We start from the raw sequence: 25,328 nt of genomic DNA on the forward strand, positions 1-25,328 counted from the left end.
TGCCATGTGTCACTGGGCAGCTCGTGGCTGCGCTTCCCTTTGTAGGTCCATAATAGTTTGCAAGCCCTGCCACATCCGATGAGCATTGGAGCCGGTGTAGTACGATTCAATCTTAGTCCTGTATTGATGCTTTGCCTGTTTGATGGTTCGTCGGAGGGCATTTTTTAATAAGAGTCCGGGTTAGAGTCCCGCTCCTTGAAAGCGGCAGCTCTACCCTTTAGCTCAGTACAGATGTTGCCTGTAATCTATGGCTTCTGGTTTTGGGTACGTACGTATGGTACAACATCATCGATGCCGTTTTTGATGGAGCCAGTGACTGATGTGGTGTACTCCTCAATGCCATTGGAAGAATCCCGGCACAACAGTCTTGTAGCTTAGCATCTGCGTCCTCTGACCACTTCCTTATTGAGCGAGTCACTGGTACTTCCTGCTTTAGTTTTTGCTTGTAAGCAGGATAGAGTTATGGTCAGATTTGCTAAATGGAGGGCGAGGGAGAAGTTTGTACGCGTCTCTGTGTGTGGAGTAAATGTGGTCTAGAGTTTTTTTCTCCTCTGGTTGCACATTTAACATGCTGGTAGAAATGAGGTAAAATGGATTTAAGTTTCCCTCCATTCAAGTCCCCGGCCACTTGGAGCACCGCCTCCGGATGAGCATTTTCCTGTTTGCTTATGGCCCTATACAGCTCGTTGTGTGCCAGCATTGGTTTGTGGTGGTAAATAGACAGCTACGAAAAATATAGATGAAAACTTGGTAAATAGTGTGGTCTACAGCTTATCATGAGATACTCTACTTCAGGTGAACAAAACCTTGAGACTTCCTTAACATTAGATTATTTGGATCAGCTGTTATTTACAAATAGACACAGACTGCCACCCCTTGTCTTACCAGAGGCAGCTGTTCTATCTTGCTGATGGACCGAAAACCCCGCCGGCTGTATGTTATCCATGACGTAGTTCAGCCACCACTCGGTGAAACATAAGATATTACAGTTTTTAATGTCCCGTTGGTAGGATATCCTTGATCAGAGGTAATCCATTTTGTTATCCAATGATTGCACATTGGCTAATAGGACTGATGGTAGAGGGGGTTTACTCACTCGCCTATGAATTCTCAGAAGGCAACCCGACCACCACCCCCTTTTTCTCCGTCTTTTCTTCGCGCAAATGATGGGGATTTGGGCCCATTCCCGAGAAAGTAATATATCCTTCGCGTCGGACTCGTTAAAGAAATTAGCCTACTTATAGCAGTATCAATCAGAATTTATGTGTGCCTACATTGTATTTTGCCACAGGTAGATAAGTCCCCTCTTTTGAGGGGAAGTTTGCTGCACAGCAAATAATAAAGTAATTACAGCAGAGTTACTATTATTTGACTCGAAAAGAGTAGCTTTAACTACTACTCACTGATTGTGACAACTAGAGTCGAGGTAAAACACAGAGTTAATTCGAATATAGTGTTTATAAATATTGTGAGAGTCAATGAGATCCTGCTCACAGATTAGCAGTTAAATTTGGATTTTGCCGCCATTTACATTTTCTTCCTCAAGCTGAGACTGTCTTTGCATTCAGGTAAGTAATATTGTTTTAAATTCAAAAGTGGCCTATGTCAACCATTTAGCGTATCCTTCTCATCATGTATCATTAGCTAGTTCCAGCTATTAAGCCAAATATGAATTATTACCTAGCAGTCGATCGGTATAGTATAGCCAGTCTTTAAAAAAACAAGCTAGGCTTGGCGCCATTCTAAAAGCGTAGCTACTGTTAGCTAACTATCTAGCTAATGATTTTAGCTCAGTTTGACAGAATGGACATACAGTACAAAACGTAGGTACTTGAAGCGGCTAAATTCCTATTTTTTTGTATTACCACAGTTGAATAAACCAATAAACGTGTGTTAATTCGAGACTAAATGTTTTGTAATGTTACCTTGGCAATTAGCTAACATTAGCTAACAGTTGGCTAACACTAACAGGGTAACTTAGCAACAGCAGTTAGCTAACGTTACCTACCTGTGTGTGTGTGTGTGTGTGTGTGTGTGTGTGTGTGTGTGTGTGTGTGTGTGTGTGTGTGTGTGTGTGTGTGTGTGTGTGTGTGTGTGTGTGTGTGTGTGTGTGTGTGTGTGTGTGTGTGTGTGTGTGTGTGTGTGTGTGTGTGTGTGAGTGAAAGAGAAATAGTAATATAAATAATGTTAGTTACTACCCCTGATAACTTGGCCAAATAATCATATTTGAAAGACTGTGAGTGTGTATGTGAGATAAATAGTAATAGAAATGATGGTAGATACTACCGCTGATAATTTGGTCAGATAACAGTGTGTGTACAGTAGGTGACATGTTCATGATAGCTACCGTATCTAATAACTATAGTTATGGTATTGGTTAGGCTTATCATGTTCATGTCTATGTATAAGAAGACTGTAGGAGGAAGTGGAGACGACTCAGGGACAGGTATCAGAGAGAGAGAAGGGCAGAGAAAAAGAAGAAGAGGTCTGGGTCAGCAATTTCAGAGACAATACAGCTGGCGGGGTTTCGGCCACATTCTTTCATTTCTGGAACCATTTATTGTGCCTAGGGCAACGAGTGGCAATTTTACAGCCAGATCCTCTACTACATCATCCACAAGTGTGGGCACCACCGGTGCATCAAGACCCTCTACATCATCTACAAGTGCGGTCATAGCCTCCACAGGTGCAGCGAGACACTCTACAACGTCTACATCATCCACGAGTTTGACCACCACCGGTGCATCAAGACCCTCTACACCGTCTACATCATCCACGAGTATGACCACCACCGGTGCATCAAGACCCTCTACAACGTCTACATCATCCACGAGTATGACCACCACCGGTGCATCAAGACCCTCTACAACGTCTACATCATCCACGAGTATGACCACCACCGGTGCATCAAGACCCTCTACAACGTCTACATCATCCACGAGTATGACCACCACCGGTGCATCAAGACCCTCTACAACGTCTACATCATCCACGAGTATGACCACCACCGGTGCATCAAGACCTACAACGTCTACATCATGCACGAGTATGACCACCACCGGTGCATCAAGACCCTCTACACCGTCTACATCATCCACGAGTATGACCACCACCGGTGCATCAAGACCCTCTACAACGTCTACATCATCCACAAGTATGACCACCACCGGTGCATCAAGACCCTCTACAACGTCTACATCATCCACAAGTATGACCACCACCGGTGCAGCCATGGAAGATGAGGAAACGGAGGAAGCACCTCTGGATCTAGGACCACCTGAGATTATTATGAACCTCACAATTTGAATGAACCTCATTATGAACCTCACGGCAGCCCAACTTGATGTACAACAGGAAGGAGGATGAAGAAGACCCTCTTTGCCATGAGCCTGGTGCCAACCCTGAGAAGGCTGCCTCAGCAAAGAAAAGCAGCAGTCAAGTTTAAAATGTATCAGCTGCTTTTCAAAGCCGAGTTCAATGGTACATTTCTCTTCTCCACAACACAGGTAGTGTCATTACATTTACATTACATTTAAGTCATTTAGCAGACGCTCTTATCCAGAGCGACTTACAAATTGGTGCATTCATAAGTATTGTAACAGTGAAGTAAAGTAGGTCATTTTTACAGTATACTCATGTAGGCTAATTGGTATTTCAGATCAAAGGATTAATATGAGGCAAATATATAGCTGTTGGTTCTGGGTTAGAAAATATCCAAAAAACAACAGTTTGCTGTCTAAATATTTGTCTGTCATATTCATCTTTTGATCTGAAATGCAAATTCCATGAGTAAACAGCAAGAATGACTAACTTTACCACACTGTCCCAATATTTATGCAACTAACTACACTATACAAGCATTATTTAGTTACCATAAATCTCACTTTTTATGGTGTTATATTATGTAATGCTTGTATGTGTTGTTTTTCTCTTCCCTTCTAGAGATGGAGTCAATTTAGCTGACCAGCTCACAGGAAGAGGAGGAGTTGTCTGGGTGTTATTTTTACCTTCCTCATTGTACCTTTCCTTTTACACATATCAGTTCCGTTTAAATTCAGTCAATTCATAAAGTAATTTGTTTCTAAAGTCTTAGGATAGCATTCATTATTTGTGTTTTTCCAGAATTGAAACTCACACACCGGAGAATTGTTGGTCTCTTAAAAGGCTAAAGGTGAATATACGTATATATATTTTTAATTTAACTAGGCAAGTCAGTTTAGAACAAATTCTTATTTACAATGACAGCGTAACAGGGAACAATGGGTTACCTGCCTCGTTTTTACCTTGTCAGCTCAGGGATTCGATCCAGCAACCTTTCAGTTACTGGCCCAACACTTTGACCACTGGGCTACCTGCCACCCTGCATCAAACACGTTCAGGCTACCTGCCGTGTCCTTGACGTCCAGGGGCCATTTGTTAATTTAGCTGTGTTATGGCTACACATTCCATTCTTTTTTTCAGAGACAGTCACACACACACACACACACACACACACACACACACACACACACACACACACACACACACACACACACACACACACACACACACACACACACACACACACACACACACACACACACACACACACACACACACACACACACACACACACACACACACACACACACACACACACACACACACACACACACACACACACCTCCTTCACTCCTCTCTGTACCTCAGATCTCCAGTGCCCTGTCCTCTCTCTCTTTATGGCCACGACTGAAGTTCCCCTACTAAGTCTAGGCTTTATCAGTAGTCCCTGTATCTGTCTGCCGTTGTGCCAAACATGTGTGCTCTTGTTGTTCTCTTACAGATTACAGGCTTCACATAAATTTGAGTATTTTTACACGCACATACCTGAAAGCACACACCCACACCTCTTTCAACAGGTGTTTTGTTTTTGTAACATTTTTACAACACACATACCTGTCATGTTCTTTCCTGTACTTGAATACTTATTCAATTCTAAGGTCTTCATAGTCTTTAATTTCTTTATTAATATCTCATTTAGACTTAATCTGCTTATTTCTTCCCTACGCCTTTGCAGATTTAAGACAGGAAAGTTGAAAAACAAAACAAATCCACCAGCATTTTCTCAGACTATTGAAGATGGTGGTAAACTGTACTATTGGTATGGACCCTAGGTTACCTAGGTTACCCTTTCCCTTTGTTATCATACTAACTGTATGTCGTATAACCTTAATTAGTGCTCCTGCTCACCTGATGTACCATGCCAGGTGTGTATAATACTGACGTTAATGGGAGAGGGAAGGGGTTAAGGTGTGGTCTTTACTCCCAAATTTCACTTAAATATACATTCCAAATGAACAGAGACAATGAGACATAAAATAATCTGTGAAAAAAATGCTATTTTATGGACAACGGTGGATGGTTCTTAAAATAACCTTCGTCTTATGGGGCTCTTAAAAGAGTTGATTCACTCCACGGCATGCTGCCATGGGACTTCACCTCCTGGCGATGAGAAGTAGTGTATGTTGTTGTTGTATGTGTTGAACTGCTTTGCTTAATTCTTGGCAGGGCGCAGTTGTAAATGAAAACTTGTTCTCAACTAGCCTACCTGGTTAAATAAAGGTTAAATAAAAATATTTTTTTTTTAAAGTGCCTGGCCCGAAGGCAGAGTCCCGGAGGATCCCTCCATCACTTCCCTTGCCATAAGCACCAAATTCGACAACACGGAAACAGTAGATGGCGTCTACAACAGCCAAGAGTACAACTGAATATGTACCCTTGTAGTTGTGGAATTGCGAACCTGAGCACGGTGGAGCCTGGATTACTACGTTTCCCGTCAATGGAGCCAAGACAGTTGGGGAAATTCCACCTCTCCTTGAACTCGGCAGCAATGCTTCAAGAGGACCACCATTGTTGCTGTTCCCAAGAAAGCTAAGGTAACTGAGCTAAACGACTACCGCCCCGTAGCACTCACTTCCGTCATCATGAAGTGCTTTGAGAGACTAGTCAAGGACCGTATCACCTCCACCCTACCTGACACCCTAGACCCACTCCAATTTGCTTACCGCCCAAATAGGTCCACAGACGATGCAATCTCAACCACACGGCACACTGCCCTAACCCACCTGGACAAAAGGAATACCTGTGTGAGAATGCTGTTCATCGACTACAGCTCGGCATTCAACACCAGAGTACCCTCCAAGCTCGTCATCAAGCTCGAGACCCTGGGCCTCGACCCCGCCCTGTGCATCTGGGTACTGGACTTCCTGACGGGCCGCCCCCAGGTGGTGAGGGTAGGCAACAACATCTCCTCCCCGCTGATCCTCAACACGGGGGCCCCACAAGGGTGCGTTCTGAGCCCTCTCCTGTACTCCCTGTTCACCCACGACTGCGTGGCCACGCACGCCTCCAACTCAATCATCAAGTTTGCGGACGACACAACAGTGGTAGGCTTGATTACCAACAATGACGAGACGGCCTACAGGGAGGAGGTGAGGGCCCTCGGAGTGTGGTGTCAGGAAAATAACCTCACACTCAACGTCAACAAAACTAAGGAGATGATTGTGGACTTCAGGAAACAGCAGAGGGAACTCCCCCCTATCCACATCGATGGAACAGTAGTGGAGAGGGTAGCTAGTTTGAAGTTTTAACTGAATTGGTCCACTCACACTGACAGAGTCGTGAAGAAGGCGCAGCAGCGCCTATTCAACCTCAGGAGGCTGAAGAAATTCGGCTTGTCACCAAAAGCACTCACAAACATCTACAGATGCACAATCGAGAGCATCCTGGCGGGCTGTATCACCGCCTGGTACGGCAACTGCTCCGCCCTCAACCGTAAGGCTCTCCAGAGGGTAGTGAGGACTGCACAACGCATCACCGGGGGCAAACTACCTGCCCTCCAGGACACCTACACCACCCGTTGTTACAGGAAGGCCATAAAGATCATCAAGGACATCAACCACCCGAACCACTGCCTGTTCACCCCGCTATCATCCAGAAGGCGAGGTCAGTACAGGTGCATCAAAGCTGGGACCGAGAGACTGAAAAACAGCTTCTATCTCAAGGCCATCAGACTGTTAAACAGCCACCACTAACATTGAGTGGCTGCTGCCAACACACTGTCATTGACACTGACCCAACTCCAGCCATTTTAATAATGGGAATTGATGGGAAATGATGTAAATATATCACTAGCCACTTTAAACAATGCTACCTTATATAATGTTACTTACCCTACATTATTCATCTCATATGCATATGTATATACTGTACTCTACATCATCGACTGCATCCTTATGTAATACATGTATCACTAGCCACTTTAACTATGCCACTTTGTTTAGTTTGTCTACACACTCATCTCATATGTATATACTGTACTCGATACCATCTACTGTATGCTGCTCTGTACCATCACTCATTCATATATCCTTATGTACATATTCCTTATCCCCTTACAATGTGTATAAGACAGTAGTTTTGGAATTGTTAGTTAGATTACTTGTTGGTTATCACTGCATTGTCAGAACTAGAAGCACAAGCATTTCGCTACACTCGCATAAACATCTGCTAACCATGTGTATGTGACAAATAAAATTTGATTTGATTTGATTTGAATGGCCCTCCAGGCTTTCTCCTTGGGGACAGGCATGTATTCACCAACCAGACAGTCCCAAATGGCTTGTGCCACAGAGGGGACAATGTCTGCCACCGTGGACCGTCCAACTCCGATGGTCCTGTAGGAGTCCCGTTGCCAAGAATCTGAAATATAATTCAAAATAATTATCACAATTGTGTGTAACTTGAATTCCACCAACATATTATATCTACTCATATAGCTACCTCATTACTGTTTATTATGCTCTACTAATTATATTGTAATACTCATCAACCATCATTAACAATGCCTTGAAACTGTACAATTCAGTCTGTGACTATATCAATAAACTGTAGCCCAGACCAACTCTACTCTAAAGAAAGGTACTATCTAGAACCTAAAAGTGTTCTCCGGATGTCCCTATCGGCGAACCCTTTGAAGAACCCTTTTTGGTTCCAGGTAGAACCCTTTTGGTTCCAAGTAGAACCCTATTGGGTTCCATGTATAATAATTTCCCCAAAGGGTTCTACCTGGAACCAGAAAGGGTTATCCTATGGGGAAAGCAGAACGACACTTTTGGAAACCTTTTTTCTAAGAGTGTACATGATTCCAAGAATAATCTAATCAATGATGGTAACTGTTTTGTACAACAAGGGGTCCTGAAGAAGACCAGTCTACCTTCATCAGGGCAGAAGGTACCTCAACTTTCTTTTAATTTGGTAACATTGCATCATTTAAAAAAATATTTTTTAATTAACCAACTTTGGGAAAAGTTATAGTCCTAATGAACATTCTGTAGAAGTACATCTGATGTCACATATGGGCTATTAACTAGAGAGCCCTTTATAGCTAGCTAGGTTGCACATAAAATCTATCTAATATCAATCAATTATGGTATCAAAGCCTTTAAAAATGTATTCGAATGTAGCTTACTGGAGACAAATCGCCAGGCGTTCAACTGGGATGATGGGCTCCCGGTAGTTGGTATCCATCCGGGCGATTCTGTCTCCAACCATCTGGAGCAGGTGATCGAACTGGCTTCGGTCCAGACGAAAGTAAATTCGGAATTCCTCTCTAAACAGTCAAAACTCTTGAATGAGACTGTGAAACTCCACTGCTTGCTTTCACAACTTCAACCATCTCTGGACCCACACAGACCTGCGTTTTCGTCGGGGATGGTCCCGGCCCAACAGCGCGATCAAGACCACCTTCGGAATGTTGGTCTCATTGGTGAAAGAGCCTACTCTCTGCTATCTTAACTATTTATTATAGCATGTCGCTTCAAGACTATGCATTTTGGTCGGGAAATTATGTTATAGACTCTCACAATTCATGTGTATATGTCATCGAATAAATAATATGTATGCTACATGGCAAATAAATTAATAAAAAATGTAAAGAAATTCTACAGTCAAACTGTTTTTATTATGTAACCTCACATTTTTTTGACTGGATATGTGTGCAACAAAAATTCAACATTCACATTTGGCTACTTTCTGTCAAGTAAACGCATACAACTTGATGCATTCGTTCGATAAATCCAACGTATGCACCACACAGAACTCACAGCAACGGCCTCTGCAACGCAATGCTGCAAGACAAACTCAGCGTTCCATTGGAAATTAATGTCCCGAGGTAGAAAAACGCAATGACACATTTTGAAGGGTTAGTAATGGATCTGTGCCTGGGTAGCTATGATGTTGTTAACTGTCAGCTGTCGATACTTTTTCTAGGCATGTGTGCCTTGTGTGTACTATCTACGGTATCTACTGTAGAGTCAAATGTGGTGCTTGCCTCGTGTGTGTTACTAAATATATAGTTAATAAGTGCAGCACAGTAAAGCAAGGAGAAAGCAATGAATGTGTTGTTCGGTTGAAGGGATTTTATGTAACCATTGCAAGATTAGCTAGATGTTTATCGCATGCAACCATTAGTGTGATTATCAATATTGTGTCCTGCGTTGTTCATTAGGCTCATTTTTATTAGAATGTATTGAAGTTGACGTAGTTGTGTTTATATAGGCGGTGTTAGGGTAGTGCTGACTAGGCTGCTGGCTGTACAAGTCAAATACAAAGATGAGAAGAAGTTCATTTTTTTCACAAGAGCCATTGACTTTCAATGACTTTTTGGAAGGAGGTGAGTGATTGCCACAATTGCAATTGTTTACAGAAACCCTAACAGCGATCCAAATGTTGTTTAATGTCTTTCAATTAGTCAAGAAATGTATCCTGCCTACCAGGGACTTAACATTTACATTTACATTTAAGTCATTTAGCAGACGCTCTTATCCAGAGCGACTTACAAATTGGTGCATTCACCTTATGACATCCAGTGTTTATGATGTTTATAAAAGTTTATGATGAATCTGAGTCTAAAGTAGTTGAAGTGTTTCAGTATCTTCTTCGGAGACCAGACCTCAGTGTGCTAAAAATGTATTCACCCAATGAAACAAGTTCTGATGGCGAATTATTTCTCTACATACAGAGCTATGATCAATGTATTCGTTCATACAATCCCAGCTAGCACAAATGTGGCCAACATCTGCCCAGAGTCCGGCAGGCCAGATCTAATCCTGCTGGCCCAGGTCTGGCACCCGGATCCAGACGGATTTTTGGTGTTTGCAGTGATGGTACAGTAAAGGAGGGGCCACCCCGTCCCCCAAAGCCTGCGGGGGGCACCGCTGAGACATTTAAATGCCAAACAGACTTTTGGGAGGGGGAGTTTGCCAGGGGTCCAAGATTTTGAGGGATGGAGTCACACATCACGCATTCTGTGGCATGTCACAGATCACATCAGAACCCATTAATTGTCTGTCTTATCTCAACATCCCATATATAATTGTAGGTTAATGATTTCATAGCAGATTATTTGCGCCTGACATTTAAAGCATGCTAAATGGGGTTTAGAGTATGACTAACAACCAAATTGTAAAGAAACAGATATGCAATTTGGTTGTATTATCCCTGTAGCATTGTTGAGAACCGAGCTTTCATTTATTCATGTACCGGGCAGATTCTGTTAACTCTTCTGCAAGCTGCTCCGTGGATGTTGGTGGTTCATTAGACTCTGACGACTCTTTTACCCTGTGTAACGGTTTTCCTCCTCTTCCGAGGAGGAGTATGAAGGAACGGACCAATATACAGCGTGGAAAGTGTTCGTCATATTATTTAATAGCACTGAACACTAAAACACAAAGTAACAAAAATAACAACCGAAACAGTTCCATGTGGTAACTAAAACAAAGACAGAAAGCAACTACCCACCAATCATAGTGGGAAAACAGGCTGCCTAAGTATGGTTCTCAATCAGAGACAACGATAAACAGCTGCCTCTGATTGGGAATCATACCAGGCCAAACACAGAAATACAAAAACATAGAACAACACATAGAATGCCCACCCCAACTCACGCCCTGACCAAACTAAAATAGAGACATAAAAAAGGAACTAAGGTCAGGCCGTGATACCCTGACACAAAGTCCTAACAGAAAATGGGAGAGCAGAGGAAGATAGTCCAGCCAAAGTAAGCCTTTCATTATTTTCTAGGATTGTCTTTTAATAACTAAAAACTTTATTGATCTTCCTGAGGTTCCATCTTTGTGATGTTGGGTTGGTTTACTCCCGGAGATTTACTTAGTGTATGTAGGATTTTTCCAGTCATGTTCTAATCGACTTAAATAATCTTGATAGATCCTAATGTGCAGTTTAGTGACATAGCCAGGTGATGGAGCAGGGCTGAAACCAACGCTTGCACAGTAGCTCTCCAGGAGGATGACTGGCTAACACTGAGCTCTTTCTCAATTTGTCAATCCTTGGCTCCTCATGTCCTCTTCTCACCGTTCTCAAAACCAACTACAGAACAATGAATTAGGAGAGGAACATTGGGTCTTATTATCGAATGGGATTTCAGAAGGAGGTAAGGAATCAATAAAACATATTTTGATAAAGAATCCTGGTGTACTAGGGTCTGTGTATGCTGTGCTTTTTGTTAGATGATTGAGGACATTTTCCAGAGCAAAGCTGGAGGTGAAAGGATCATGAATGAGTATGCTTGGACAAAAAGCTTGGCTGACCGCAGGAAGCGTGATATGATCAAGATATTGGTTCAAATATGACAGAGGATCATGGGTAAACCATTACGTTTTTTTTACGCATTAAGATCAATGTTTTGCATTCAATGTATTATTGCCAATCTAGTATTTTTTCTTTTTGGAGGGGTTCAGAACAACGACGTGAAGGAAGCATATGCAAGAGGAATAGTTTCCTTGTTCCCGTAGCTAGCCGACCCCAAAAGCAAGACGGACAATGTGAGTTCAAAATAAATCTGGGTACCAATTCACTCCCTATCACTTCCCCTTAGCCCTAACCCTTTGATGTTTGCAGGGTTGAAGGGTGTGGATAGATGTAAGCAGTGTCGTGGAGTTTTCACCTCATGGATCTGCACACATTGATAGGGTTATAGGGCCAAGGGGAAGTGATGTAAGACCATTTTTTTAAAATGGTTTTGCTGTTTTGAAGGCACATTCTGCCGATAGTGAAACTGTCACTGCAACATCACTAAATGTTCAAATGATAAACACAGCATAACGTTTCAAGTTGTAAAGCTGTCTAACATAGCACTGATGTTGTTCACATGCTCCTCCTCAGTCACTTGTAATTGAAGATTACATTTATTAGGCTTTGTGTATGTGAAGGTGACTGAGGAGCATTAAACATTACACAGTCCCTGCAACTGTTAAACTTTTCTTCCAGATTCTAACATGCACCAGTGACAAATTAGCTTCAGTCTTTTATTTGTGTGTGTATGGTTTGTGCACGCTCAGGTGCAGGCATGCCAGAGTGTAAGCATGTGAATGTGTGTTCACAAGGGAGTGAGACTTGTTTTTTATGGGGTTTTCTCACAATTCAGTGTAATGGGGTTTGGTTGGACTGCTTATACCAGTGTTGTGTGTTTGGTTGGAGGTGGACCAGCTGCTGACAGAGACCCCTTCACGGACAAAGACTGGCTGAGGGAAGAAGGGCAGTGTCGAAAGGCCATCATGCTGATGATTCACACGTCTGATGAAGCAACTGTAAAAGACAAGATGAAGCTGACCTCAACCTACTGTCAAAAAACGTCCATGACTCACAGAACTCCTCTGACATACTCCGTGTTTCACAGTTCCTGGACATACCAGGTATGGTTTGAATGAAATGGACTCTGTCACATTCATAGCATGCATGTGTGAGAATGTTTGAATGACTTGTTGATGCATTGTTTTTTCCAAAGCATGACCATGTCTCAGGATGATCATTGCCAGAGCTATTACCCTTCAAAGGCGACAGGATCATGTCTTAGAAATCTGGTAGCTGAGATTTTTTTGCCTTAGTGTGTCTTGTCTGTAGATTGAGCAATATTTTGGACTGATGTTTGGTGATGCAAATTCCTGAATTTATTTATGTAACTAGGCAAGTCAATTAAGCACAAATTCTTATTTTCAAACCCTATCTCAGACAACGCTGGGCCAATTGTGAGCTACCCTATGGGACTCCCAATCACAGCTGGTTGTGATTCAGCCTGGAATTGAACCAGAGTCTGTAGTGACTGTAGAGTCTGTAGGGACCCAAGTGACCTACTGTCTTCAAACAGTAGGCCATCCTGCAGAGCCATCGACTCACCAACAACCGAGCTTCAGGACCTGATACACAACACTGAGTCCACAGTTGAGATGGAAAATGATACAGACATACTACTTTACACGTTATATGAAGTTGTAGTACAGTGCCTTCAGAAAGTATTCAGACCCCACAGCATGATGCTGCCACCACCATGCTTCATCGTAGGGATGGTGCCAGGTCTCCTCCAGACGTGACGCTTGGCATTCAGGGGCTTCTGAGTGGCGCAGCGGTCTAAGGCACTGCATCTCAGTGCTTGAGGCATCATCCCTGGTTCGAATAGGAAGTTCCATAGGGAAGCGCACAATTGGCCCAGTGTCGACCGGATTTGGCTGGTGTAGGCCAGCCAAAGAATTTGTTCTTAACTGACTTGCCTAGTTAAAAATAAAGGTTCATTCAGAACAGAGTTCAATCTTGGTTTGAGATTCTTTAGGTGCCTTTTGGCAAACTCCAAGCGGGCTGTCATGTACCTTTTACTGATGACTGGCTACCGTCTCACAACTCTACCATAAACCCCTAATTGGTGGATTGCTGCCGAGATGGTTGTCCTTCTGGAAGGTTCTCCTATCTCCACAGAGGAACTCTAGAGCTCTGTCAGTGACCATCGGGTTCTTGCTCACCTCGCTGACCAAGGCCCTTCTCCCCCGCTCTTGGAAAATGATTGGTGTTTCCAAAATTCTTACATTTAAGAATAATGGAGGCCACTGAGTTATTAGGGACCTTCAATGCTGCAGAAATGGTTTGGTACCCTTCCCCAGATCTGTGCCTCGACAGAATTCAGTCTCGGAGCACTACGGACAATTCCTTCAACCTCATGGCTTAGTTTTTGCTCTGACATGCACTGTCAACTGTTGGACCTTATATACACAGGTGTGTGCCTTTCCAAATCATGTCCAATCAATTGAATGTTCCACAGTTGGACTCCAATCAAGTTGTAGAAAGATCTCAAGGATGATCAATGGAAACAGAATGCACCTGAGCTCAATTTTGAGTCTCATAGCAAACGGTCAAATTCTTGTGTAAATAGGGTATACATTTGCAAAAATGTCTAAAAACCTGTTTTTGCTTTGTTATTTTGGGGTATTGTGTGTAGATTGCTGAGGAAATTGATTTTTATTTCATCTGTTATAGAATACGGCTGTAAACAAAAGGTGGAAAAAGTCAAGGGGTCTGACTGAATACTTTCCAAAGGCTTTTTTTCTGATAGGCTGAGATGAGGTCACGCAAACTCAAACTCACGCAAACTTCAAAGTCAAACGCGTTATTAGCAAAGAGATCTGCTACGACTCTGTCATCAGTTAGACAGCCAAGATCATGGATGGTTAAAAAACAGAAAGGAGCATATTCTACATTGTTTTCAGTAAGGTGACAATCTATTTGTTTGGCGGCTAAAACCATGATTTGGTCCAACAGTCAGGGTATGGTAGGTTAGGTTACTTTCTAAATGTAATCCGTTACAGTTACTAGTTACATATACAAAATTGTAATCAATAATATAACTTTTGGATTACCCAAACTCAGTAAAGTAATCTGATTATATTCAATTACTTTTAGATGACTTTCCCCTTGAGAGGGATTAGAAGAAGACAAAAATGTATGTTACCAATTGAACGACATCTATTGCAGGATGAATCAATGTGTGTCATCATAGTGGTCTCTGACTTGTGGTCAGACTCGCTCAGGTGTAACAAACTTATACTTGCGCCTTTTTTCAATGATGATTTGAATGTCATTGAGAACAGAGTAGATTTTCTTCATTAACATATTTATTTGAAAGTAATCGTCTAGATTTTCTAAAGTATCTGTAATCTAATTACAATAGTTTTGCTGGTCACATAATGGATTATAGTTGATCTGTTACTCCACAACCCTGCCAACTGTAATGTGAATTATCTTCATGATTCCTGTAATGAGTGTCTGCCCTGCCCCGTGCCCTCGCTGGGGCATGTTGCTGTGATGAGCGAGATACTTTCCTCTCCCCCCATGCGCACAAATGCGCTCGAGAGAAAAAAGTGTTCTGATCATAAAACATTTCAAAATGCAATTGCGGGAAAAACAGCTTTGGAAGCTTTGTCCCCTCCCTTCTCCCTGTCGAAGAGAGAAGACTCTAAGCTTTCTGTAGCTATTTTAAAATGTTTTATTTCTTAACTCTCAATATTCAGCTCAATAGAAACTATTTTACAACCAAGATATCTGATATGGCTTTGAGATATTTAGCGGGGTGCGCACTAACTGCGCACCTGCCATTGTGAGGGCATAGGCCTATAGGTCTCATGGGTATGTTGCGCTCCTAATATTTTTTAAGTTGGGAGCACCTGTGCTACCAATTGTATACTGCCCAATTTACAGTAGCTATTACAGTGAAAGAATACCATGCTATTGCTTGAGGAGAGTGCACAGTTTTGAACATGAAAAGTTATTAATAAACAAATTAGGCACATTTGGACAGTCTTTATACACCATTTTGAACAGAAATGCAGTGGTTCATTGGATCAGTCTGGAAGTTTGCACATACACTGCTGCCAGCTAGTGGTCAAAATCTAAATTGGCCTTTCTCTTGCATTTAAAACATGAAGGTACCAAAAAAATACATTACATCTATTGTGTTATGTTCTCCTACATTTCTTTCACATTTCCACAAACTTCAAAGTGTTTCTTTTCAAATGGTAACAAGAATATGCATATCCTTGCTTCAGGGCCTGAGCTACAGGCAGTTCGATTTGGTTATCTCATTTTTGGCGAAAATTGAAGGTGCCGATCCCTGACAATGAATGACGTTAGTCTGGAGCACTGTAAAAGTAATTAACAATTAGGGTAGGTGTTGATTCAGGGGAACATATATGACCAGTGGCGACCCGTCATTCAGGTTTGGGCCACATGCATTGAGCCCAGCATTTTTTGCAAAATAAAATACAAAAATAGGCTTGCCTGTTTTGCATGTTATTTTAGCATTAAACCTGTCACATATCAGTTTGCAAATAATGAAGAAAAAAAATGTATCAATGAATTAATAAAGCTTCATACAAACATGGTCTCTTTTTTGTTTTCTTGAGTAAGGCAGCTCCAAAATGCAGGAGTTTCAGCCTATTACTGTGGTGGTGGTGGGGTAAGCCAGCAGAAAATACGGAGCGTTGTACCATGATTGGCTCAGTGTTCTGTCACTCATGGGGACACCATGTCATCACCAAGTCTAAGGTTAGATCTCTAAAATTCTATCCCCTTGGGTGCTGCCATAGAGTTCCATTAGAAGTGATGCAGATGACTTCGTCAACCATTTTGAAAAGAAGGTCGACGACATCCGATCCTCGTTTGCTAAGTCAAACGACACTGCTGGTTCTGCTCACACTGCCCTACCCTGTGCTCTGACCTCTTTCTCCCCTCTCTCTCCAGATGAAATCTCGCGTCTTGTGACGGCCGGCCGCCCAACAACCTGCCCGCTCGACCCTATCCCCTCCTCTCTTCTCCAGACCATTTCCGGAGACCTTCTCCCTTACCTCACCTCGCTCATCAACTTATCCCTGACCGCTGGCTACGTCCCTTCCGTCTTCAAGAGAGCGAGAGTTGCACCCCTTCTGAAAAAACCTACACTCGATCCCTCCGATGTTAACAACTACAGACCAGTATCCCTTCTTTCTTTTCTCTCCAAAACTCTTGAACGTGCCGTCCTTGGTCAGCTCTCCCGCTATCTCTCTCAGAATGACCTTCTTGATCCAAATCAGTCAGGTTTCAAGACTAGTCATTCAACTGAGACTGCTCTTCTCTGTATCACGGAGGCGCTCCGCACCGCTAAAGCTAACTCTCTCTCCTCTGCTCTCATCCTTCTAGACCTATCGGCTGCCTTCGATACTGTGAACCATCAGATCCTCCTCTCCACCCTCTCCGAGTTGGGCATCTCTGGCGCGGCCCACGCTTGGATTGCGTCCTACCTGACAGGTCGCTCCTACCAGGTGGCGTGGCGAGAATCTGTCTCCTCACCACGCGCTCTCACCACTGGTGTCCCCCAGGGCTCTGTTCTAGGCCCTCTCCTATTCTCGCTATACACCAAGTCACTTGGCTCTGTCATAACCTCACATGGTCTCTCCTATCATTGCTATGCAGACGACACACAATTAATCTTCTCCTTTCCCCCTTCTGATGACCAGGTGGCGAATCGCATCTCTGCATGTCTGGCAGACATATCAGTGTGGATGACGGATCACCATCTCAAGCTGAACTTCGGCAAGACGGAGCTGCTCTTCCTCCCGGGGAAGGACTGCCCGTTCCATGATCTCGCCATCACGGTTGACAACTCCATTGTGTCCTCCTCTCAGAGCGCTAAGAACCTTGGCGTGATCCTGGACAACACCCTGTCGTTCTCAACTAACATCAAGGCGGTGGCCCGTTCCTGTAGGTTCATGCTCTACAACATCCGCAGAGTACGACCCTGCCTCACACAGGAAGCGGCGCAGGTCCTAATCCAGGCACTTGTCATCTCCCGTCTGGATTACTGCAACTCGCTGTTGGCTGGGCTCCCTGCCTGTGCCATTAAACCCCTACAACTCATCCAGAACGCCGCAGCCCGTCTAGTGTTCAACCTTCCCAAGTTCTCTCACGTCACCCCGCTCCTCCGCTCTCTCCACTGGCTTCCAGTTGAAGCTCGCATCCGCTACAAGACCATGGTGCTTGCCTACGGAGCTGTGAGGGGAACGGCACCTCAGTACCTCCAGGCTCTGATCAGGCCCTACACCCAAATAAGGGCACTGCGTTCATCCACCTCTGGCCTGCTCGTCTCCCTACCACTGAGGAAGTACAGTTCCCGCTCAGCCCAGTCAAAACTGTTCGCTGCTCTGGCTCCCCAATGGTGGAACAAACTCCCTCACGACGCCAGGACAGCGGAGTCAATCACCACCTTCCGGAGACACCTGAAACCCCACCTCTTTAAGGAATACTTAGGATAGGATAAAGTAATCCTTCTCACCCCCTCCCCCCTTAAAATATTTAGATGCACTATTGTAAAGTGGCTGTTCCACTGGATGTCATAAGGTGAATGCACCGCACCAATTTGTAAGTCGCTCTGGATAAGAGCGTCTGCTAAATGACTTAAATGTAAATGTAAATGTAAGTGCACATCCAAGAAGGCTCAAGGTCCACAGATAAAATGACATCAAATCACGTTATATCTACAGTAGCATTGATTGGACTGATCATGTCAACATCATACTTTCTATCTTAACTAGCAGTCATCATGATGAATCAAGACGACAATCTACTGGCAAATCATTTTTAATCCTTGTCATATGAAGAGAAATAATGAAGAGAAATTATAGATAAAACATATCGGTGCTCATCGACCATTGGACATAAACATTACACAACAAGTTGGAAATAGCAAATTCAACAATGAGTGGCTAACTGCAAGCATTGCAAAGCGATCATTAGCCTGCTAGTCAGTAGAGTGGCTGTGGGGGTCCCAAGTCTAAGATTTAAGGGTCTCTTTTCCAAGCTTAAAATGATAAACATTTAAAATTGTCCATGCTGTCAATGAAGAATGACTTGTGCTGCGCGCAAAACAACTTAACTCCGGAACTGCAGAATCTGACTTTAGTGAGTTCAAGACAACTGGAAACTCTGGAAAAACAAGCTCCGACTGGAAAAATATGTTCAGAATGTAAATCAGAATGTAAATATGGGAACTCGGGTCTCTTTCTAGAGCTACGACCTGAAGATCACTGACGTCATCATGATTCAAATTTTTTTTTCTAGAGTTCCCAGTTGTCTTGAAAGCACCATAAATCCAGAGAATGCCAGACTTTGATGTCAAAAGTTTGATGATAAAATTTTCCCACGAAGGAACGCCGCGCCACCTTCCTGTTCAAGTGAGCACAGCACAACAAGGTGAGTCCAAACATGTCTTGTATGCTGCTGCATAAATTATGTGATATGTTTACTGTAGCTAAGAAAGTAGCCCATGTGCCTCACCCTAATAATTTGGTCTATTTTCACCTCTTAATTTCGCCAACTGTTCTGTCGTGGTGGTGCACATGTGGCCTATGACCTGTTTTTGAGAAATGTAATCATCGATTATTGTAAGAGCTCTCATTGTCTGCTTATATGCCCCCTTTATTTATCCTACAGTTCAGACTTGGTGTACAGGGAGAACACTGTAAGAACTGCCCATGTTCTGAATTCTGTCACTGTACATTTCAAAAGTGCTGAACAAATAGTTATATTGACTAGTCCGTCCTAGCTCGCTCATTATTGTCTTAATCAAAATTACGGATTGCCTCTTATCCGCTTGTCGTCCCCTTATGCCATAGTTTGTACATCTCAATTGTCAGTAGAAACCACATTTGTTTAAGCAAGTCAGCCATATCAGCTATGTTTTTTTAAAGGTAGTAAATGAGGCTGAATGAACTGTTTCGCTGCCAGACAAGGCTCCGCTGATAGCCAGGTGTAGCAGTGGTATAGCGCAATGAATGTATTGTCTAGTGTTGTGTAGTGGCTTTGCTGGCATGCATCCCACATTATTTTTTTTGCCCCACCACGATTTACATGCTAAAATCGCCAGGGCATATGACAGGCACTAATTTATAACATTGCCTAAGTCGTTAGCTTGGCTTTTATAATGTAAGCCTATAGGCATTGTGACTTAAGCTGACAGACAGACCGACAGACAGAGAACAAGAAGAAGCAGAGTGACACCAGAGAAGGGGGGTGAATTGGCTCCATGCTCAGTGATGTGGGCTGGTGTTGATAAAATGCCAAGGCTGAATTCTTGTCCCAGTCTGCCCCTGGCAAACCGATCAAATTAATGCATGAAGTATTAGGTTATGCATTGATTGACATTTGTTTGTCTTTAGGCTACTCTGTATTGCCCATTGAAGTGAACCAAGATGGTTAGGCTATGTCTCCAAATGCGTGGCACCACACACGCAAAGTGGGCATTTTTGGTTAGCTGCACGACACAGTGCTTACACAATTTTTTCATAATTCAAATAATCATAACACATATTTAGTAGTCTAGGCTATTAAAATCCATTGATACTTAAAATACGTAGACGGATGAAATGCATAATCTTTGGAAAATTTTAATTCCATTTATTGGCTAGATTATTATCGATCTTGTGTTTTCCTGCTTCAGTTGTATATTTTTCCTAATGTCCTCTGAGTCGACAGTTTGAGAGCTGGAGCACAGCACTTGTTTAAACTACTGCTCTGTGCAGGCTGTGCTGATACAGGCTACTGCTCTGTGCAGGCTGTGCTGATACAGGCTACTGCTCTGTGCAGGCTGTGCTGGTACAGGCTACTGTACCAAAAAATACAATTCAAAACAGTGTTACCGTATTTAGGCTACATTATTGCAGGTTTGTCATTTACACATAAGCAACCAATTGCATTGCAACGAAAAAAGGTTAGATAGGCTAACATTTATTTACAGTCAATACGGGACCATTCAATTGAAGGATAATCTGCAATTGGTTTAAACTCTCGCAACAGTCGCGGTATTAATTAACACGCTCCGTACACATACCTCGGCGTCTTCAGAAGGCACTTAGCACCGGCCATCCCGTCCAAGATAAGCTACCGGAGCCTGGGGTTTTACGTCCTCTGTAGGAGAGGAGCGGAGGAATGCGGCGCGTCGCTGTCGCGAGGACACAGTCCTGTCCAGATGCACATCCCCGTACTGAGGAGAGGAGAAATTCCAGCGCTACCGTGACGCTACCGTGACTTCATAGGGCGAGTGTGTATACTACGGTCATTAACAGCGCGCAGCCAGCAGCAAAATGAAAGTCCGCTTGAAGAGGAGCGGGAGCATAGCCTCTCCCAGCATATCTCTCTCTCTCTCTCTCTCTCTCTCTCTCTGTCTCTCTCTGTATATATATATATATATATATATATATATATATATATATATATATATATATATATATATATATATATATATATATATATATAAAACACACAAGCAAAGACTCGCAGGCACACACAAACATACACACACAATAGATTCCCCTTAACAAAAGGAAAAGAGCTGCTGAAGATAAGAGACAAATAACCCTTCTCTACATTTTCATCATGGGCACAAAATAAAGCCTCTGTATTTTATTAGGCTATTGGTAGGAGGCTGAATTATGTCTTGCTCCTTACTTACCATAAAATAACAATATTAGATTGCTTTACAGTTCTAATCTTATTTCACATGCAACATTGTTAAGACAAGGTCACACTCTCAAAAGAAGTGTTCGACCTCAAGGGTGTTTTCCCCTTTTAAAAAGGGTTGAACAAAGGATGGTTGAAGTAATCCACTGGTGTCAGTACAGTTGTCAGCTCCTGAACCACAGCAGGCAGCACAAGGTCAGACAGACCAATGTATCTGTTGACCAGGATATGCCCTATATCACAACAGGGCCTGATCTAGACCTGATGCCAAGGCAACAGGACACATCTACTTTAATAGCTCTGATGGAAACTGCTCTGTGACAGAGCTCAGAGGAAGCCTAGAATATCAGAGTAGCCTATCTATGTCATTCAATATCTCACTGCTTGATCTCACTCAATGTAGATAGCAGAGGAAGCTAAGGCTGCCTTCCATAGCTTAGATGTTGCTGACGCCTGAAAGATCTGACAACGCCTGGATAGGTGTTTTAAGTATCAGCTGTTATAGCAATTTGTCAGTCGATGACACGGTCGATGACGTGGCAAGCCACCGTTTGTTTTTGCGTCGCCTCGGCCTTAACTGAGGAACGTGGCCTAAGTCATTTGTGGTCACGTAGCAACTTGATTTTTCATACATGTATGAATCCTAATAACAAGCGAACCTTCCCTCCTGTCTTTGCCTACTGTTCTTATATCATTCACTTTATAAAGACCAATAATAGCCCTGTGGAGCTATGGTGTCTATTTGTCACAATGACTGCAATTTTACCCCTGTTTTGATGTATAAAAAAAGCCACCGCCCTATCTTTACCCCCAACACACACACACACACACACACACACACACACACACACACACACACACACACACACACACACACACACACACACACACACACACACACACACACACACACACACACACACACACACACACACACACACACACACACACACACACACACACACACACACACACATTGCCGTGCTGAAATGATCAGTGGGGGAATTCTGAGAAAACAACATCTTAAGGATTCTTCATGAATACCAATTGGTGCCTCAGTCACTCCAAAGCGAGCAGCCAGAGTGACATGCAATGTTGCTCTCTTTACCCGATGGCCACTGCAATACGCCCCCCCTCTCCTCCTTGTGCTAGGAGATTTAACCGACCTTTCAGGGTAATAGGACCATTAGTCTGCAGAGGGAGGTGTGGATGTGTGTGCCTGTGTGTGTATATGTTTGCGTGTGAGAGTGTTGGAGGGTTGAATGTCATGTAGAGAGCAGGGCCTAGGGTCCTGACAGGCTGTAGCTTGTTTTGTTGTGTATGTGTTAGATGTACTGTAAATGTGTCACATTCTCCACATAAAAATAGACTTGTAAATTGTGACATATAAATTATATTGCCAAATGTTGTATTGTAAATGGATGTTCTACATAGGCTGCTACAGTTACCTCTTCACAGTGTCACCATAGTCATAAATCTAAGCCACAGTCAAACCAAGGTAAATCTAGTAAGATTAATTGTGAGTCCCCAAATTCATCACCATCACAGCCGTATGTTCAACTGTACTGTAGCCTGAGGGGCAATCTCCCTAGTCCCCATGCTGCATAGAGGACAAGCAGTGTGAAGTGACCTTGCTGTTCCCCTCTGGGTAAGTCATACTGGAAGTCTCTCTCTCTCTCTCTCTCTCTCTCTCTCTCTCTCTCTCTCTCTCTCTCTCTCTCTCTCTCTCTCTCACTCACTCACTCACTCACTCACTCACTCACTCACTCACTCACTCACTCACTCACTCACTCACTCACTCACTCACTCACTCACTCACTCACTCACACACACACACACACACACACACACACACACACACACACACACACACACACACACACACACACACACACACACACACACACACACACACACACACACACACACACACACACACACACACACACACACACACACACACACACACACACACACACACACACACACAAAAGGCTCCCTAGTCACCTCGTCTCGCCTTCCACTCAAGCACACACCTCAACCCACACACACTCCCATCCCATCTACTCTGCAGGAATAGTAATTTTCCTTCAACCTTTATTACCAAAGACAAGTGGTCCAAACTGCAGTAGACAGAGACATTATTGTATTCTACAAGTTAACGTAGCCCTCTGTCTCCCTTCTATTTCACCTGCACCAGTGTGGCCGAACACACACACGCACAGTCAGGCATGCACGCAAGCATACAAACACACACACACATACACACACGCACGCTGTTAAACACTGCTACACCGCTTCCACCATGCCAAATAAATATTTGTGATTTAGGGCTATAAATGCCCCGTCAGTCCCTATGACTACTACCACTCTATCACAATCCCTACTGCTCTCTCCAGTCATGTTTCTCTCCAAACAAACACATCTCTCAAACACCTTTCTCTCAGTCAGACAGGTGTTAGTATTCATGACACAGGCCGTAGCTGTTTGTAAGTATAGCTGTTTGTATTCAAATACAGCTACTTCCTGTTGTTCACAGGCTTTGTTTCCCCTCTGCCATTAGCCGTGGGTGTCTGTCAGTCAGACCAGACGTGTTGTCCTCTTCACAGACAGACAGAGTGGCAGAGTGGTCAGATCATTAGACTGCATTGGCTAGCGGTTAGCGCTGTCCCTCACATTCGAATCAGTCAGCGAGTGTTGTGAGTGACAGCTGTGAGTGTGTGTGTGTGTGTGTATGTTTATCTGTGTGTTAGACTGTGAGTGATAGTGGTCAGCCACAGGCTGACAATCAGTCAGACAGACAGTCAGGGTGTGTGTGAACATTGAGCTGTTCACATAGGCCTTTTAGAATTCCCCATGCCACAAGTTTGCCCACTGGCCACTCATACATATCCAACACAACTGACACTACACTCTTAGAAAAAAGCATTCCAAAAGGGTTCTTTCCCTGTATAAGAACCCTTTTAAGTTCCATGTAGAACCCTTTTTGGTTCCAGGTAGAACCCTCTGTAGAAAGGGCTCTACATGGAACTAAATATTACAAATGGGGACAGCCTAAGAACCCTTTTAAGTTCTAGATAGCACTCTCTTTTCTAAGAGGGTACTGATGGTCTGCCTCAGAGTAGACAGGACCCCATGTCTTTTTACCTTGTCTTTACTTTCTCTCTCTCTCTCTCTCTCTCTCTCTCTCTCTCTCTCTCTCTCTCTCTCTCTCTCTCTCTCTCTTCTCTCTTTCTCTCCATATTTCCCCTATCGCTATCCTTCTCCATTTCCCTCCCTCCCTCCCCCTCCCTCCCTCCCTCCCTCCCTCCCTCCCTCCCCCTCCCTCCCTCCCTCCCTCCCTCCCTCCCTCCCTCCCTCCCTCCCTCCCTCCCCCTCCCTCCCTCCCTCCCTCCCTCCCTCCCTCCCTCCCTCCCCTCCCTCCCTCCCTCCCTCCCCCTCCCTCCTAATCCCAAAGCCATTTAAAGGGAACAATTCCATCAGGTCTTTTCTTTTTTTTTAAATATAGAAGGAACGGCAAAGATTAAAGCAACCACTCAAATCATCTCATCGCCATCATCAACACAGAACCACATCAGAGTGAGCCAGTAGGAGCAAAGCATTTCAGTGTGGAAATGAGAACAAATCAGCCAGAGAGTGCTCTCACTGTCAAAGCCCTGTCACAGATGAGCTATTTTAAAATCTGGCTGGGTACATAACAGGAACGCACGATTGGAGTAGGAAAAATATGTGTACATGCAAAAAGGAGAGAGAGAGGTAGAGTGAGAGAAAGAGTGAGGGAAGAGGCAGAGAGAGAAGAGGCAGGCAGACATGTTTATATCTAGAGAGAGAAAGATGCTAAAGGCAGAGTGTGAGAGAGAATAATCAAAGGAGAGACAGACTACAGTGGTTTCAAAATGAGTCTGAGTGGATGTGACACAGACAGAAATATTTATGGGACATTAGGAGTACTGGGGGTT

General features: G+C 43.5%; 1 protein-coding gene across 6 annotated transcripts in view; it reads right to left on the bottom strand.

Annotated features, from left to right (window-relative positions):
• Nucleotides 1-25,328, bottom strand: part of LOC123992875 (A-kinase anchor protein SPHKAP-like) — a 159,465-nt gene that overhangs the window by 34,112 nt on the left and 100,025 nt on the right. Inside the window, exon 1 of one of the 6 annotated variants that reach the window (XM_046294482.1) lies at nt 20,741-21,031. The exons of the other annotated variants lie outside the window; for them this stretch is intronic. Coding sequence (XP_046150438.1) covers nt 20,741-20,775 — 35 coding nt within the window. The 5' untranslated portion in view covers nt 20,776-21,031. Of the gene's footprint in view, nt 1-20,740; nt 21,032-25,328 lie in introns of those variants that run through there. 6 annotated transcript variants of the gene reach the window in all.

Source organism: Oncorhynchus gorbuscha, linkage group LG13 (genome assembly GCF_021184085.1).
Source record: "Oncorhynchus gorbuscha isolate QuinsamMale2020 ecotype Even-year linkage group LG13, OgorEven_v1.0, whole genome shotgun sequence".
Classification (NCBI taxonomy): Eukaryota; Metazoa; Chordata; class Actinopteri; order Salmoniformes; family Salmonidae; genus Oncorhynchus; species Oncorhynchus gorbuscha.